We start from the raw sequence: 17,443 nt of genomic DNA, 5'->3' as shown, positions 1-17,443 counted from the left end.
CATTGTATTTGATTCACGGTTGGTCCGAACAGATAATGCACCAGTGTGGAAACAAGTGTACCTCCCAATAAAAACTGTATCCTGAACAGAAGTAAAGACAGGCAGCACATGCATTAATCATCTCAGAGATTCTCTGTGCTGTTAAAAGTGGGTGGTTTTCCCTAATGGCCAAGGAATATGTGACTGCAGAAGATTAGTAACAGTTGTTTGTTGTTCTGCTACATACTGAGACATTCATCAAACTGGGTCTTTTTTTTAATGAGAAATGAAGCTTTGCACTGGGACCCAGTCACATCTACATAAACATGTAATCTTGTCATATGGGGCTCACGTCTTCAGGATTTTGCACAAGGACTTAACGAAACTACACCAGTCAGATTTGCATGAAAATCTACATTTTTCAATGTAAATACAGCAGATTTCTTTGTAGCTCACTATTGTTACTGTAAAAAAGCCCCCAATTGTTTACAAGACACCATCAAATCTTAATTATATTCTTCAAACAATACCACAAAAGGTCCTAAAATAAAGATCAATTTGACAAATGTTCACAATCAGATGTTCAGCCCTTCATGTCTACACTTACATTTTGTTTTTCTATTGCAAGTACTCATCAACTACTGGATCATAAATAGTTGGCATGTTACTTTTGCTATTTACTCTTCTAATTTTAAACCCTGCTGGACATATTTACTTTCTCTTTATCAACTAACCTGAAGTAACAGGATTAAAACATTGCAATTTTGGCTGCACATTTTGATTGTGTTTTTGTTTCCTGTAAATGGAACAATCCTTATATTTACATGTGATATAGGTTCTAGCTCCAATACTCAATGTTATATTTCCGTAATAGTAGCATATGCAGGCAAATCCTCACTTTTTTTTTTTTTTTTGCTTGTTAATGAATCTACTTCAACAGAGGTAAATAGATATTACAAAAAATGATTGAAAAATACTGAAATTTGTCCGGAAAAGGTGTTAAGCCAGACAGACTGAGAGTCTCAGAAGAAGTGTTTCACTGTTTCAGGTAACAGATCTTTTATTGAGGTCATTTGGCCGCTTTAGGCTTGGTCTGACTCATATTCTCTTTGTTTATGGTAACAGTGATTGTAGCATTTAAGCATCTGGTTGTTGTTTCCATACAGTATAATGAAAATGTTTTATATATATTGGCAGTATTCATTCTCTTTCTCTTTCAGGGTCCTTTCAATGTCACCTTTAACTCTTGTATTATTCTACATTTAACCTTGGCAGTGGCAGATTGAAGGCACATGTTGTTCGTTATAGAAAGAGAGTTACGGTATCTGTTCTCTAGTTCATTGAACATGTTACTGATGTCGCACATCCTGAATTTGTGATTTAGACGACGACACGTTCCAAGCTATTAAACTTTATTCACACAGAGCCTTTCAAGCAGATGACATGTGCTGATGAAGGTACATTATCTGTCCTCCTCGTCTATATAAAAACAATGAAATACTGATCCTTCTTGTTGTGTTTTCTTGCAGTTGGGTGAGGACACCTTCAACCGTGCCAAGTTGTTGAATGTTGGCTACACGGAGACTTTGAAGGACGCAGAGTATGACTGCTTCATCTTTAGCGACGTGGACCTGATTCCAATGGATGACCGCAACCTCTACCACTGCTACGACCAGCCAAGGCACTTCGCCATCGCCATGGACAAATTTGGCTTCAGGTGAGGGGATGGTATTTAACTTGGTGTGTGATTTTAGCGCTGACAAGGGACCGTGGTACCCAACGTCTTAGGACAACTTTCTACTTGCATTAAGTCTTGATGCTAAGGAACACTTGACACTTGTTTCCAAATGCAGTATTGGTTTATAGCATCTGCTAAAGTCTAATTTCTTTTTCTGTTTGGACTCATCTCAATTAGTGATCCCACGTAATGGCAGAATAAATAAAGTCACATATGCACACTTTGATAGCTTAAAGACACACACTACATGTAATTGTACCTTGAAGGAGATTTTTCCAGGTGGGTTCTGCAAACGGCCTTTCCACTCAAGGTATTACTATATATCACTTTATATTTTCAAAAAAAGTAGAATTTTAATATGCAATTGGCTGCCTAGCATGAACATAATTAGAGATGGCCTACAGTCTGTTTTCTTACAGACAATAGACAGAGCAGTATTCAATTTGACTAAATCTAATAATACTTGGAAATCCTTGTCTGAAGCCTAAATTACCATGAAAATGCACCACAGTTCACAGCTGCCAGTTTTAATTTGGTCATACTTCTGTAGTCCTAACAAGAGCACATGATACAAAGTGTAACTTACAAGTCTAGGCTACATTTTGAGCAAAGACCGTTATAAACTTTGTAGACTGTGTTCATGTGTTAGACAAACCTGTTGCTGTCTACAGCAGCTACTGTTTCTGTAGCATGAAGGAGAGCTCCACAGTTTACTGCATCCTTACTGCCAGCACTGAATGGTATCTATATGGAATGGTGTCTTTTTGCATAATGACACCACACCTACCCTCAATTATCTAAAAACACCAAAAGCATTTGATCAATGGCCTAAACATGGCCTGCAAATGTGACCTTTCCGATCGAAGAGCTGCCATTCCACAAGAATTATCCTACTGAAAGCCCTCAGGAGCTGCAGCAGGTACCTGATATAGTGCTCAATAAGCTAATGCTATCTGGCAACAAATACAACACCAGGTGGTAAGCAGGGTTGTTGTAGCTATCATTTCTTACTAGCAATGAATCAGTAAAGACTTGAAATGGTTTCTTTAGAGTTTTTTTTTGGCCAACTAGAAAATGAAGGGAAAAGGGGATAAAAGTAAAGGCTGGTGTTTTGAGTGAGTGGAAGGTCACAGGATTGATTTCAGTTAATTGCTGATGTAGAAATCACATCATTGTAGAAAATTGGTTCCCAAGGTCAAAGTTGTCTGAGTCAGCCTAAAAACTTTTTTGTTTGGCAGTTTTAGCATTTAGGAAGCTTTCAAATTAAAGGGGAAAAGTCAGCGAGCAAGAAACAAAGAACTAATGACATTTTTTGATTTTAGCATCATGTGGTGTAGGAGTAGCTCAATCAATATTGAGTCGGGTTGGGAACTGGTAGCTGGAGAGGTGCCAGTTCACCTCCTTGGCACTGCCAAGGTTTCCTTAAGCAAGGCACCGAACCCCGAATTGCTTGGGCGCACATCTCTGACATCTCTCTGTGGCTGCATGTATAGATCCTGAGCTTGTGTGTGTATTTCAGGCCTGTGTGAAAGAAAGGGAAAAAAAAAACTACCAACCTTGCGGGATAAATAAATGTTCTTCTTCTTCTTATGGAGTCGGCTTTTGGCAAAGAGAAATTAGCGAATTTTGGAGTCATTTCAGGAAGACAACCTTAGATACTCTCAAATATAAACGCACCATATGTTTTTTTTTAGATAAATGGTGAAAACATTGCCAGTGAAAGTCAGGTCGCATTAAGTCATTTTCCATTACCTTAGCACCTCACAACACCTGACAAGCTCTCTGAGCAGAAAGGGGTCACCTTAAAGTCCATTTCACAGCATGGCCCAGCCCACTTCAAACCTCAAAGAAAAGTAAAAAAACAAACAAAAAAAAAAATTTGTCATGTGCAGTAACCAAAACTACCCCTAACCCAACTTTGGCATCAAATGTTTGCGCTTGTTCAGGATCCCAGCCTTTATAGAAAGAAGCTAATTGAGTTTTTTGTTTTTATTTTTTTCTCATACATTTCATCCTTAAAGCTTTATTGTGTAACTTTTTGATATTAAGGGACTGTTCATTATTTATTTAAGGGTCTACCGGAGGTGTTTTGGGATCTTTAGTCACAATAGACTTGACCCTCTCTTCGCCAATAATACATTTTTCTATGACCCTCAAAAATGATTGGGAAAAGAGACGTGACCCTCCCCAACAATTTATTAATGCCTTCTGTACTGGTTTGTGCTTGGCAAAGATGTACAGATGCCCATTTCTTTTTACAATCATGACATACATGACTTAACCTCTGATCTTACACATCACAATCCTCTGTTATGGTGTGGTGGCCATTTCAGTAGATTTACTCACTAACATTGTTGTGGAAACACAATAAGCATGGGAACTAAATGCACACTTCATGCATTACTGCATTTCTTCAAATACTAAGTTACTCCTCTAGTAAACTAGTATTCACATGAAATAAAACAATAAACCAATAAAGACCATTCAAAAAACACACTGGTTAACAAATTGGTAACACGAACTACGTACTTGTTGTCGATGATGTCGTAAGTTTTCGCCTCAGTCATTCTATATTTTAGCACATAGGTAAAGCTGCGAAGCTAATATACTACCATTTCTCAGACAAGCGTAAATTTGGGAGCTTACATGCTACCACTCCTTCCTTCTCAGATGCCTTGAAAAGGCTGTCGTTTGCACAATTTCAAATCACCGGGACCGAAAGGATATTTGAAGAGTACCTATTGGCGCCAGAAATCGCATTCGCTCTAGAATCTTTGCTAGTGCCCTCTAGAAGTAACCTGACTCCGCCAGATGGATTGCTTCGCATTTGCTCGGCATATCCATCTGGGAACTTTCCGTTGGAGAACCTTTGGGAAGGGGTGAATATACTAGTTAGCTGATTGGATAAACCATCTGTCTATCACCACCTATGTTGGTGATAGACGGGCCAAATCAATCAGTCAGATCAAACTCTTGCCGAAACCAGTCGGGAGAAGAGCAAAAAAAAATTTCCTCTGAGAAAAGCCTCCAGTACGTTTTTTTGCTCTTCTTTCAATGAAGGAATACTTTCTAATTCGGGTCAAACTTGCGCAATAGCTACGCTCATCTCATCCATGGAAGCTGCCACGTTGTTTAGACTAACAGTCGCTTTTCGTTGCGTCACACCTAAACCCGCCTCAAAACCAACGCTGATTGGTCGGTCGTTTGGCAAACGGCTCCAAATTTTCTCTATCTCAAGATGCCAGACTGATCTGCGAGTGGAAAACTGGAGCTACTCTAGAGGAGCCTCAGTCTCTCCACTTGAAAGCCACAGCGCGAGGCCTTTATTTTACTCCCCTTACCCTGCAAGAAAGAAGGAAATGAAGGATAAACGTGGTGTGCAGAGGGGTAGGTGCCTGAAGTGTGAAGAATGCGAGGATTACGACCTGCCAGCACAGGGCAATGCCTGCAGCTACTATGGATGCACACCAGTACATCACCTGCAAGTCCCAGAGGCCAAGTTGGGTCAGACATTTGAAAGTTGCCAGAAATTCGACCAGGTATTAATGTTATGTTTCTTACATTTGACATGGTTTATGTTCCTAGCGTTTCTGCTTTTGGGTTGAAGATTTAAACGAATATTTTGTTGCTAGGCAGGTCAGCTTCATTATATTCCAGCTTCATGTCAGTGACGATACTTTGGCAACAGGTGACGCAGTTAGCTATAGGGTTTTTTGTTGGGTCAGACCCATCTGCTAGCGATGGGGGACTGAGACTGAGAGCTACATGGAAAAATATGCTCCAAAAAATGCACACGTTTTGCATAGTTTTGGCCGATAGTCCAAATGAATCCTATAAATGCACTGCCTGAAGACGCACTTTTTTTAAACCTGGTCCCGGCTTCATTTGGACAGCGAAGCCGCATACTTACGTATCGATGATGTCATCGCCACACCCCTCGACCTCTAGCCTTCGACCTCTTATCCCATGACGACGTCTCATAACAACAACAACAACACCTACATAAACATGCATCCGTCCTAATGCCCACAACGACACAGCACTGTAGCATCGATGGTAGCATATAGCTAGCTAGCATGTGTTTGGTTTCTTCTTCTCCTGTAATGGTGGAGACAGAAACTACACACTATAGCTTTAAATTGACATCATAAAATGATTGACACATAATGCCTGTATCTCAGTAGTCTGAGAGTTATTTGATGATGAATATCACACTTCTCTCAGGAAATAAACAGACCGATATGGAGTTTATGGAGTCAAAACTGTTAATCCTCTTTCTAGCGAGACTTTAAAAAATCTAATTGATTTTTCTAATCAAGAAAAATATGCAGTTAATCAAATCTCCGGTCATTCTTTCTCTATTTCTCTTGTATTCTTCTCCTCTAGATGTGTCATATTTAAGCAAAAGTACACATACTCTGTGTCACACACGCACACACACACACACACACACACAAATGCACACACACCTCACCATATTGATACTGAGACAATTTGTGCAGAAACATAAGGTCTCATTACTTTTTGTCATCTTTCAACAGGGAGATGTCATACTTTTGACAACACATACTGTCCAGAATATACACACATACACACACACGCACACAGAAACATGTATCAGCCTCTGGTTAGACTCCAGGCACCTGTCATGACACTCACAGCTGACGTCCTTCCCACTCCACTGGTCTCACGACTTTTGAGGAAAAAAAATTAAAACGCCTGTTTGCCTTCTTTTGTCCACTGTCCACACACACACACACACAAACACACACACACACACACACACACACACACACACACACACACTATTCCTACAAGGTAACTGGTTAAAGATGCCCTCTTTCGGTTATTTCTGTCTTCTTGGTGGATTATATAGTTTATATTACTGTAGAAAGGCACCCGTAAATTACCCATTACCAGCAAGCAAACACTTTAGGAAAAGATGATTGTTGAAACTTCAAGTTTTAATGTAAATTCTGCTGTCTCTACATGCCACATATAGAAACGTGATGATACTGATGATTCATGAACAATTTCAGATTAACAAGCAATGACAACCTGCACAGGGACAGAAGTTTGCATCTTCCACTAACTTTAAGAAAACGATTATTATTATGAACTATAATCTTAGTGGGTAGCCGTGTTAATTTGATGTCATGTCGTAAATTGGAGATTTCGAAAATGTCTTATGTATAATCACAGACGTAAGGCCTATTTGCATGGGACTAGTATTTCCTGGGGACCTCTAGTCATTTGTAATAATTGCGGAGGTCACCTGTAATCTTAATCCCATGCGAATCTGCCAAGTCTGTAATTTGTCGAGTAAAGATTCCACCACAAATTACCAACAATATTTTGTCAAACATAGAGGTTGTGTGATAATATTATGTCCTGTTTGAATCGGCATCTCTGTGATTTGGGGTCGTATTGGCTGCTTAGCAAATATAAATGAAAGTTTTGAAAGCAGCATATTCGGGGGACAATGTCAGTAAATTTGAGTAAAATACAGACATTGCTTATCTTGGGCGGGGGGGGGGTGATTGAAAAATCACATGAAGTCCCCTGGTGATACCCATACAAATAGGGCTCCTGACATGCTAAAAGCGATTTTGAAATTGTTTTTTCCCTTTATGCATTGAAAGCTTGGGCTCTGTTTGCACATAAAGGACAATGGACCCAATGGACATGGTCTCTTCTTTTTTTCTTAAAAAAAAACTAATATCACTTTGTATAATAAAGAAATGCACCAATTTTTGTCTGAAATTCAATTCTTTGACAAAGAATCAACATGCTGTTGAGCAGAGAGTTGAGGCTGCCAATCTTCCTACTGCATGAAGGTTCTTGTTTGTTTGGCACTTCTAATATAAATTATATTCATTCACTGCTTCTCCCCTCTCTCACCTTTTCTCCTTTCCTCCTCAATCCCATCTCCTCCTTTCTATCCTCCTGCAGGCTGCCCTATGCAGGGTACTTTGGAGGAGTTTCAGGCCTCAGTAAAAAACAGTTTCTGAAGATCAACGGCTTTCCCAACGAGTACTGGGGCTGGGGTGGGGAGGACGACGACATCTACAACAGGTAACCATGGAAGGACGTAATACCAGCTGCTGGTTCTGCCCCTGATTTCTTAACCATTTAAAATGTGACAATATCCTACCTGATATATTTCTTTTTAATTTGGCATAATGCAAGTAAAGTTTTACAAGTAAAGCTACTTCACTTGTCAAGATTAGCATATTGCAATGAGTTCAGCAAAATTAATATACCATCTGTCTGGGTTATGTTCGGTAGTCTGTTGGAACTCAAACTCCTTGTCAGACCACCAACTGTCACACACACACACACACACACACACACACACACACACACACACACACACACACACACACACACACACACACACACACACTTTTATTTTAGCCTCCACTGGCAGTAAAATGTGGTGAAACTAAGTCTCTCAACGGAAAGTGACACTTAAGTTCCTCATGGAGTGTATGATTTATTGTAATTGTTCATAGAAGTAGAATGATTAGCAAATGAATTAATAGTTTGAAGTACTTTAGTCAGTTTTTAATGACTTATTCAAGTTCACTAATAATATTACTGTGGAGGTGTGCTGCATTAAATCTGGGAGAAGAGTATCCGTTTGACAGGAAGACAGAAAGGTGACTTATAACTGCTTAAATGAACCACTTGCAGAGTCATTAGTTTAATTTTATCGTCTACTCAGACGGTTGTTTGGACTGAAAATTGTTGAATTACCTGGTGAACTAATGATCTGACTATTAATGAATGATTGATTATATATGAATGATTATATTTACGACAATGCACAGTCATCCATCTGTGCATGGCACTACTGGAACAAAATCACAAAGGCTAAACACAATAAATAAAGATGTAACATAGAAATAAAGTAACTACTTTTACATTAGAGAATCGGGCTCGGGTATTATAAACACACCCACACATACACAAACACACACACACACACACACACACACACATACACACAGACACACACTCAGCTACACACACTCACACAGCAGGACACTTCTTGACAGACAAAATGCAACCTCCATCTTTATTGTCCCTATTCTTGAATGTTTTTCTTAATTTTGCTCTGTCTGTATCCCGCTGTTACTCTCATACTGTGAAGCTCATCTTTGTCTCACTTAGTGAAATGGCATTATAAGAAAACTAATAGTAATAATAGAGCATTTGAAAATTTTAATTTAAAGTAGACACATTATTCAGGAGAGTTGTTTGTCAGCGTCTGGCAAGATGTGATAAAAGATATATGTGTGATTCACTGAATGGATGTTGTGTGGGTGGTCGTGTGTGTGTGTGTGTGTGTGTGTGTGTGTGTGTGTGTGTGTGTGTGTGTGTGTGTGTGTGTGTGTGTGTGTGTGTGTGTGTGTGTGTGTGTGTACCTGAGGATGACAGATAAAGTTTAACCTTTTATTGGATGATAGCTGCAGTAGGCCATTAGATTCTGTAGATTTCCCTCAAGATATTTTCTGCTGTCGAAAACTGAGCTATTTGAACTGCTATGAAAATTGAATTAATAATAATAATAATAATTTTTAAAAAAGTAAATTTTTCAAACATTGACTTTTGCAACTCAAATTTACCTGAATGCATTATGTCCATACACTCAAAAAGCTACATTGATAATTTCAACCTTAGATAGAAAGTGTAAATCTCAAACTTTTCACATCTTGTATTTTAGTACAGCTAAAAGAAATTGGATATAATTTCCTCTGAATCAAAGAGCAAGAGTTTCTTTGAAGTGTTTCCTTCTTTTGTAGTATTTTGAACCCTGAAGTGAAACCATGTGACATAACAGTGGACACTCTGGCTACACGAGGCAGAACCAGAAAATGGCTAGTTGCATTTCCTTTCATTTTCCATGATTGGCTGGGTTTAGTTGCTTTAATGAGTGGGGCATCTTGGTGGCGTAGAGGTTAAAGATACTATCCATATAATCTCTACAGTGTGTCCCTGATTGAGTCCATCCAGGGACCGCTCTATCATCTTCATTTTATGTCAGCTCTTCACTGTATACTTAGTACCTATGGACTCAGATCTGAATTTCAACAGCCACATTAATACAATTACAAAGTCAGCCTATTATCACCTTAAGAATATATCAAGGGTTAAAGGACTTATGTCTCAGCAGGATTTGGAAAAAAAGTGTCCATGCTTTTATCTTCAGTAGACTTGACTACTGTAACGGTGTCTTTACAGTTCTCCCTAAAAAATCACTCAGACAGCTGCAGCTGATTCAGAACGCTGCTGCTCGAGTCCTCACGAAGACCAAGAGAGTGGATCACATCACTCCAGTTCTGAAGTCTTTACACTGGCTTCCAGTGCCTCAAAGAATTGATTTCAAAATACTTTTGCTGGTTTATAAATCACTAAACGGTTTAGGGCCAAAATACATTTCTGATCTGCGAATACATTACGAACCACCCAGACCTCTCAGATCGTCTGGGACAGGTCTGCCGCAAGTCTCAGTTCTTTCAAATCAAGGCTGAAGACCTTTCTTTTTGATGTTGCCTTTCTTTAAATAATTGTTAATTTATAAGTCCCCTGGGAGGCCAGGTTTGGAACCTGTGTTGCAACAGAAAAAGAGTTAAAGTATAAGTCCTCTGGGAGGCCCGAGTTGGACTCGTTTAACTTGTTCTTATACTGCACTATACATTTTTTTCTCTCCTTATATCTGTTTTTAATTTTTTTTTATCGTTTTTAACTGCTCTTTAATGTTTTATGTAAAGCACTTTGAATTGCCCTTTTGCTGAAATGTGCTATACAAATAAAGCTGCTTGCCTTGCATTGCCTATACTAGAGGTTTTCAAACTGCTATACACATATTTTTAGATTCAGTGTGACATACACTTTTCGGGGATATAATTATCTTTAATGTCCATAAACAACCTTAATTTCTCTTAGAAATCATAGAAACTCCAGAACTTGCCTGAGAATTATCATGTTTTTAAGTTTTTAGTTAGTTTGAGTATAGTCATCTATTGATAGTTTCTATACAACCATGGGCACATTGCAAACAGGAGCCTCAAATAGTTAATTTGGCATACTTTTAATGGTGCCAATTTGACAAAATGTAAACAATTACACACAAAAAAAAATACTAGGCTTACATTGTAGCCTACATTGTAAGTCACTGAATCCATGGCAATTTTATTAACGGTTTACTTGCCCTGGGAACTGTACTTCCAAAACATATTTTTCCCCGAAATAGAATGGTGGGCACAGTTGTTTTGATTTTGTATGACTGAGGGCCCACAGTGTGTCTGATTTTGAAACCCCCTGCTGTATACTGTCTAATAAACATTAAAATAAAAACAGATATTGTCAGTGAGGCATGTTTGTTTTTTTCAGTTCAAATATGTAGATATATGTATATGAGATGCAATGTGTTTGCTTCTTCTGTTACATGCTAAGGCAAAAAAACTAAAGAAGAACTACAGTAGATGTTACCGTATTATTTTGCAGCCAATATCAGCAAACATTCTCAGGTGCAACAAAGGGGAACAGCTAACTGTGCTGTGTGTTCTCAATGTGTGCAACATATTGAGAATGCAGATGGACAGTGGTGAGAGAAGTGGGTTGTTTGAGAAGTTTCTTTGGACATTTTGGTAGTTTTTATAACATGAATCTGGGTCACTGTTGGAATCCACTGTGAGATTGTGAATCCAAGCCAACTATAAGTGCTGTCTTCTGTAGGAGCACACTACAAACCTGCGGGCAATGAGTATTTGATGGTCAAAATGTTTTTGGTGGTGTCCAACTCTAAAGCTTTATGCAGCAGCAGATGCTTTTAGAGCATTGCTTCAGTTTTACAGACCAATTACATACTATATGTATGATACTCAAAATTATCAATAACCCCTCCACATAAAACTGTAGACAGAGCCAGGTGTACACTACCTGCCCAGCATGAAACCATCAGACAGCTGAAGTAAACAAACATGTGATGCACAAAGGTGAACATCTAACAAGTTAAACATTCAGATGTTTCTCAGAAGTTGGTACAGACCAAACCAGAGATAAGATACCAGCGACTAATCTATGTACATGCATCTAGTGGCAACTGATATAAGTTTCTGCTGGCAGTAGCATTTTTATAAATAACATTGTGATCGGTTTAATTGATCATTGTTAGAGGCATTCGACAGAACCTAAACTTAGAACCTGAATTATCTTTCTTATTTCTATACAGAGCTTCAAAGTATAGAACTATAATTGTATTGTCCTGTCTCAGAAATATATTGACTTGCAATATGTCAGTTTATACAGAGTGAGATATATGGTCAATTCTTGATTGTACTTTGTATGACTTTGTTTAAAAGCATTTATATATCCTGTTAGTTTCAGCTGTGCAATCGTTGAAACATACAATGTGATACATTGAGTTTAAACAGGGTTGTGCATAGAATGGAGGTAATGATAGAAACAGGATGGAGTGAATACTAACAGAAGTGACGTTATAGTCAGTTCTCTTCTTTTTCTCTTCTTACTCTCCTTGTTGTTTATGACAGTACAAACTGAGACTGTGAACATCCCAAAGTCAATCTTATAATAAATGAATGAAAAAGAAACATTGGCAGAAACAAGCGAATACAGCTGAGCGTGGACTTGGAGGTTTTGTCTTGCTTTCCTCTAGGCTCAAACACCCCCTCCCACCATCCTCCTTCGCTTTTCAGGGCTGGCTTGTTTTTAAGCCTTTCACAGAGTAATCAGAAGAGAAATGCCCTTGAAAGCACACTTCGACAAGCTGTTGGAAGAAGATGGTATGTGGACAGGGCTGTGTGGGGATGTGGCTGAGGCTATCCAAGCACGCAGAATAGTCTCCTTCTCAGTTTTTTCATGTAAAAGCTTGAATTTTTGTTTTTTCTGTTGGTCGGTCCACCAGACTGAAATATTTCAACAACTTTTGCATGGATTACCATGACATTTGGTACAGACATTCATTAGCCAGGTTGACACCAGACCCTTCTCAGTTGTAACTGAGAGTGGGTCTGGGCAAGGTTCATTCGCAGCTCATTTCCAAATGGGCGTCACCAACGGACGCCGCTCAAATGCCTCTGGGCGCATTGGATAGTCCTTTAAATTTCACTTTATGAGGTTTTTTAACATTAATATGAGTTCCCCCAGCCTGTCTATGGTCCCCCAGTGGCTAGAAATGGTGATAGGTGTAAACCGAGCCCTGGGTATCCTGCTCTGCCTTTGAGAAAATCAAAGCTCAGATGAGCCGTTTTGGAATCTGCTTGTTATGAGGTCATAACAAGCAAGGTTACCTCCCCTTTCTCTGCTTTGCCCGCCCAGAGAATTTGGCCCCCCCATGAGAGAGAGACATCATGGCTTTCAAACGAGAAAAGTGGCAGTTGATCAAGGCCACACCCCCACCCTCCACCTTGCCACTCCCTCTCTCCTCCTCAATAGCTTCAGACACAGAAATGGCACATACTAAGGAAAGCTCATTGTGGGACTGGCTCTAGTGGCTGTAGTTCTGCACCAAAGCTGAATTTCGGGAAAGAGACTTCAGATACAGTATTAGGGGACCACTAAGGTCTATATACAAGCATCCAAAGAGCACCATCTCATGGGACCTTTAACCAACCGGACCAACGATCCGGGTGACGTAGCAGCGACAGCGGCATCAACGGATTGCTGCGCTTCGGTAGCCGTCATGTTGAATGTAAACAAAAAGCTGCTCGCCGTCGCTGCGCTATCGTCATCACGTAAAGCCCGCCTCAACGTTTGGGATTAGTGCCTCGATTTGGAAAAATTGGAAATGGGCTTGAATGGGCTCTTGGCCAGACTGACTTGCAGAGCAAATCTCAAATTTGCCGGAAGTTCGTCAGGGTTTACCCAGGCTAGACATTCATGGTGCCCAGAGGATGAATCTTAACAACTTTGGGGATCCTCTGACTTTTCCTCTATGGCACCACCATGACGTCGGCATGTGTGGTTTTGAGTAAAATGTCTAAACAGCTTTTGGATGGAGTACCTTGAAATTTGGGACAAACATTAATGTCCCCCTCTGGATGAATCATAATCATTTTGGTCATGTGACCATTGATCTAGTGTCATCATCATTGACCATCATCAGGTCAAAATCCAAATTTTTCTAATACTTGTTTCTTTAGTGCTAATTAGTAAAAACTAGCACGCTAGCTACTTATTAGTAGTTTATTTTTTTAAATGTAAGCATCATTTTGATGTGATCTGATGCTGAAAAAATAGTTCTAACAATGAAAGCTGTAGCGTGCAGTGGAGAGGATGGAGTCTCCAGCTGAGTGAACTAACAGGCTAGTGGGCTCAGTCTCTCAGGGCTCAGTAGAGGGGAGGATACGGGGATGGAGAGATAAAAGAACAGCGGTGTATATTAGAGTCTGTGGCGCTTGTGAAATCTGCCCCTTGTTTTTTTTTCACTGTCGTTAAAAGGTAGCGAAGTTCACAGGGTTCGAACTGTGCGAGCAGCCGATGTGCCCATCAGCCTGGTGTCCAGTCGAAAGGGTCCTTGAACGCGACACTCAACCTCCATCTGCTCTGTCTTTGAAAGCTGCACTGGAAAAAAGGAGCATCAACTAAATGAATAAATTGCTCTATTACTCTCTACTTTAGCAACCCTCCCTCCCTCTACTTTTTCCTATCCTTTGCCCCTCTAACTCTCCATATCTCTTTTTCTGTCTCCATCTCTTGCTTCCCTCCAGCAATTTCCTTTTTTTATGCTGGTGTTGATGCCACAGACCCTGACACGGCCACTGCCTGAAATGGGTCCTGCTAGCTTAATGCATGCCTGGGGGAAACTAGCTGTCCCTGCTGCTCAGTGTGTCCCAAGCCTGTGGCAGAGAGGACACATGCCACTTACACAACTGCCAGTGCCACTTGCCCCACTCCCACCCCTGTCTGAAAAGTTGGTGGATATTATTATACAGGGAGAGAGGGAGAGAGGCGAAGGGTTTTCTCTCTAACCATCCTCTCACCCTCTGAACATGCAGCAGTAGCCTTGAGCAAAGACCGTGCCTGTCCCAAGGGCTTCCATGGCAGACCAGCCTTCAACACACACACACACACACTCACACTCTCTCTCTCTCTTATTTCAGTGCTCCCTCTCTTTCTTCTTTGGCCTTTCCCCCTTCCTCCTAAACCTCCCAGCGGTGGCTTTCAACAGAGCCTGAGCCAGCATCATGCAGACATGCAGCCGTGGCAGCACAAGGACTAAATGTGTTTCTGTGAAGCCTTGACAATGGTGTTAGAGTCAGGATATTTTGGGCTTAACACTTTGAGAATTCCAAGCCTTTGATAAGTTCAATCGCACCTCCAGGCTGTGGGAGTCTCTACCTTCAGGTCACGTCAGCAAACACTGTCGAGTGTTTCAAATCTCATGTTTAGACCTTTTTTTTTTCTTTTTTATTGATGCTCTCACTTGCCTCGATCAAGCTTTGGGTTCTTGTTTGCCTTTGTTTAATCAAATATAATTTCTTATATTTATATATATAGTTTCTTGTTTCTGTGTGTTTGGTTTCTGTTTGTGCTTAATTTACAACTGTCAAGCACTTTGTAAGCTTTCGAAAAGGGATATATTAGGCCCTATTAAACAGTGAGTGCAAGACACACTGAAGACTAGTTGTGGGTGGATCAATACTTCAAGTAACGATACTTCAAATACTTACATACAAATACCAAAAGGAGCCATCTTACATTAGATGATGTTCTGGGTACATTAAAGGGATACGCCACCGTTTGTTGAAATAGGGCTTATCACGGTCTCCTCTAGCTGTAGATAGGTGGGCCAACGCATTTTTTGTGCATGCATCGTTTTAGTCCGGTGCAACACCGGCAGCGCCGCCGCTAGTTAGCTTAGCGTGGTGAATGGAATCTTATGTTGCCGGTTAGCATGTTGTGAGTAAAAGTGAGCCAACAAAAGACAAAAAAACTACCTAATTACTTGCACTGAGACAAAAAATGCGTTGGCCCACCTATCTACAGCCAGGGTAGACCGTGATAAGCCCTTTTTCAACAAACGGTGGCGTATTCCTTTAACATTGTTCAAGTGCATACACTCTTTTCTCTCTACTGCTGTTGTGAGCACTTATTAAAAACTGTCTTATGTTGAGGATATGGTTACGTAAAAAACTGAGTAATTTAAAGAAATTCTTAATGTTTGATCAATAAGTCAGGCAGACTAGACTAACATACAGTATTTAACTAAACAACCCTCTGCTACTGCACTCTCTCTGCTACTTGGGTTGGAAAGGGGGGACTGCAGGGTAACATGGGGCATGCGTTTTGGCAATTTTGCTACAAGGGGGATGTCAAATTGCCTACTGTGAACAGGCCATTATTTATTATTTTTTCAGGCCTGCATCAAATGTCACTTATTTAATCTGGTCTCAGTACTAAAGTGTACAAAGGGTTTGCCACACTGGGCCCGTCATGCATTCTCGTCTGATTCAACCATTTAATTGCAGCAAGCATTAGTTCACATCTGCCATTAACATCCCTTCTTTTTAACGTGCTTCCCAGAAAAATAAAAGCAAGCAGCCACAATGCTCGGCACAGAGAAAAAACAAGCCCCCCCCCCCCTGGCTAAAAAGAGAGCAAACTGACACATTTTTCTTATGATATATCAGTATAGTGTGAGTGGGAAGCAGAGATGTGGTCAGCTGAGTGTCTTACCACTGGCATTGTGGCTGGTGTACATCATTGATCAGTGATTCTTAATGGGACTGAATGAGCATCCTGTGTGATTTTCATAAAAGCCCATTAGCTTAAAAAGAGGATATTATGGAGAAACAGAAGTTGTCTTGTCTTGGGTTGGATCTTGCTGTCAGACATGTTACTTAAAGTCTGTTGAAGCATGAAGGTGGTGCTCCGCACGTCCTTACTCATCATTGTTTTAAAATCTTGCAAAGGCTCAGAGGCAGCAGGCCTGTGCCTAGTCCCAATCCCCAAGACCACTGACCAAGTCAAGTTATTATTAATGCTGGGCTGGACTTGTATTCACATATCAGCACTATCTCCAAAATAACCTTCAATCCTCTCAGGAATATCTAAAAAAAGTCAATGTTTTCCCAGTCCGATTCTTGTCGATGCCTGTGTCATTCTGAAGAGCTGTTAAAACGACATATTCTCTTGTTTCATTTAGAGGACTTGTTGCAAGGGAGGGGTGCAGTGCAATACTGCCAGATAATTAATGTAGTGCCCTTCACCTTCTTGAAATGTAAATCAGTATGTGTTCAGTGTATTAAAAGCTCAATTTTTTTGTAACCCCATTACATACATATCTGATGCCAATTTTGCATCTTATAACACATACATGTGTTACAGAGGAATAAGAATACAGAGCTGAGGCTCTGTGGGACTCTTACATTTCTATTACAACCGCATGTAACCTATCCAGTGATCTGAAAATGTGTACTTTTATTTTATAACCTTCCTACAGTAGTGAGGGCTAGAAATGTTTCGAGTTGGAAAACTGGATAGATACAACTCTGTCTTTCTCTCTTGTACCCCCTTTGGAATTGTTTCAGAGGGCACAATAATGAGGGATGCACTAATATAAACATCAAGTACAGGGAGGTGAGGGAGGGATGGAAAAGGTGGAAGTTGCTCAGGAAGCAAATGAGAAGCGCAGGGAGTGGAGTGGAGTGGAGTGGAGTAGAGTGGAGAGTAGAGGGAGAAGGAAGACAGAGGGAG

General features: G+C 40.2%; 1 protein-coding gene across 1 annotated transcript in view; it reads left to right on the top strand.

Annotated features, from left to right (window-relative positions):
• Positions 1-17,443, top strand: part of b4galt2 (UDP-Gal:betaGlcNAc beta 1,4- galactosyltransferase, polypeptide 2) — a 181,436-nt gene that overhangs the window by 144,385 nt on the left and 19,608 nt on the right. Inside the window, exons 5-6 of the mRNA XM_039814826.1 lie at positions 1,509-1,696; positions 7,670-7,792. Coding sequence (XP_039670760.1) covers positions 1,509-1,696; positions 7,670-7,792 — 311 coding nt within the window. The remainder of the gene's footprint in view (positions 1-1,508; positions 1,697-7,669; positions 7,793-17,443) is intronic.

Source organism: Perca fluviatilis, chromosome 11, assembly GCF_010015445.1.
Source record: "Perca fluviatilis chromosome 11, GENO_Pfluv_1.0, whole genome shotgun sequence".
In the NCBI taxonomy this organism is placed as follows: Eukaryota; Metazoa; Chordata; class Actinopteri; order Perciformes; family Percidae; genus Perca; species Perca fluviatilis.
Note: the sequence above shows the minus strand (reverse complement) of the source record. Positions and strands in the feature narration are given on the sequence as shown.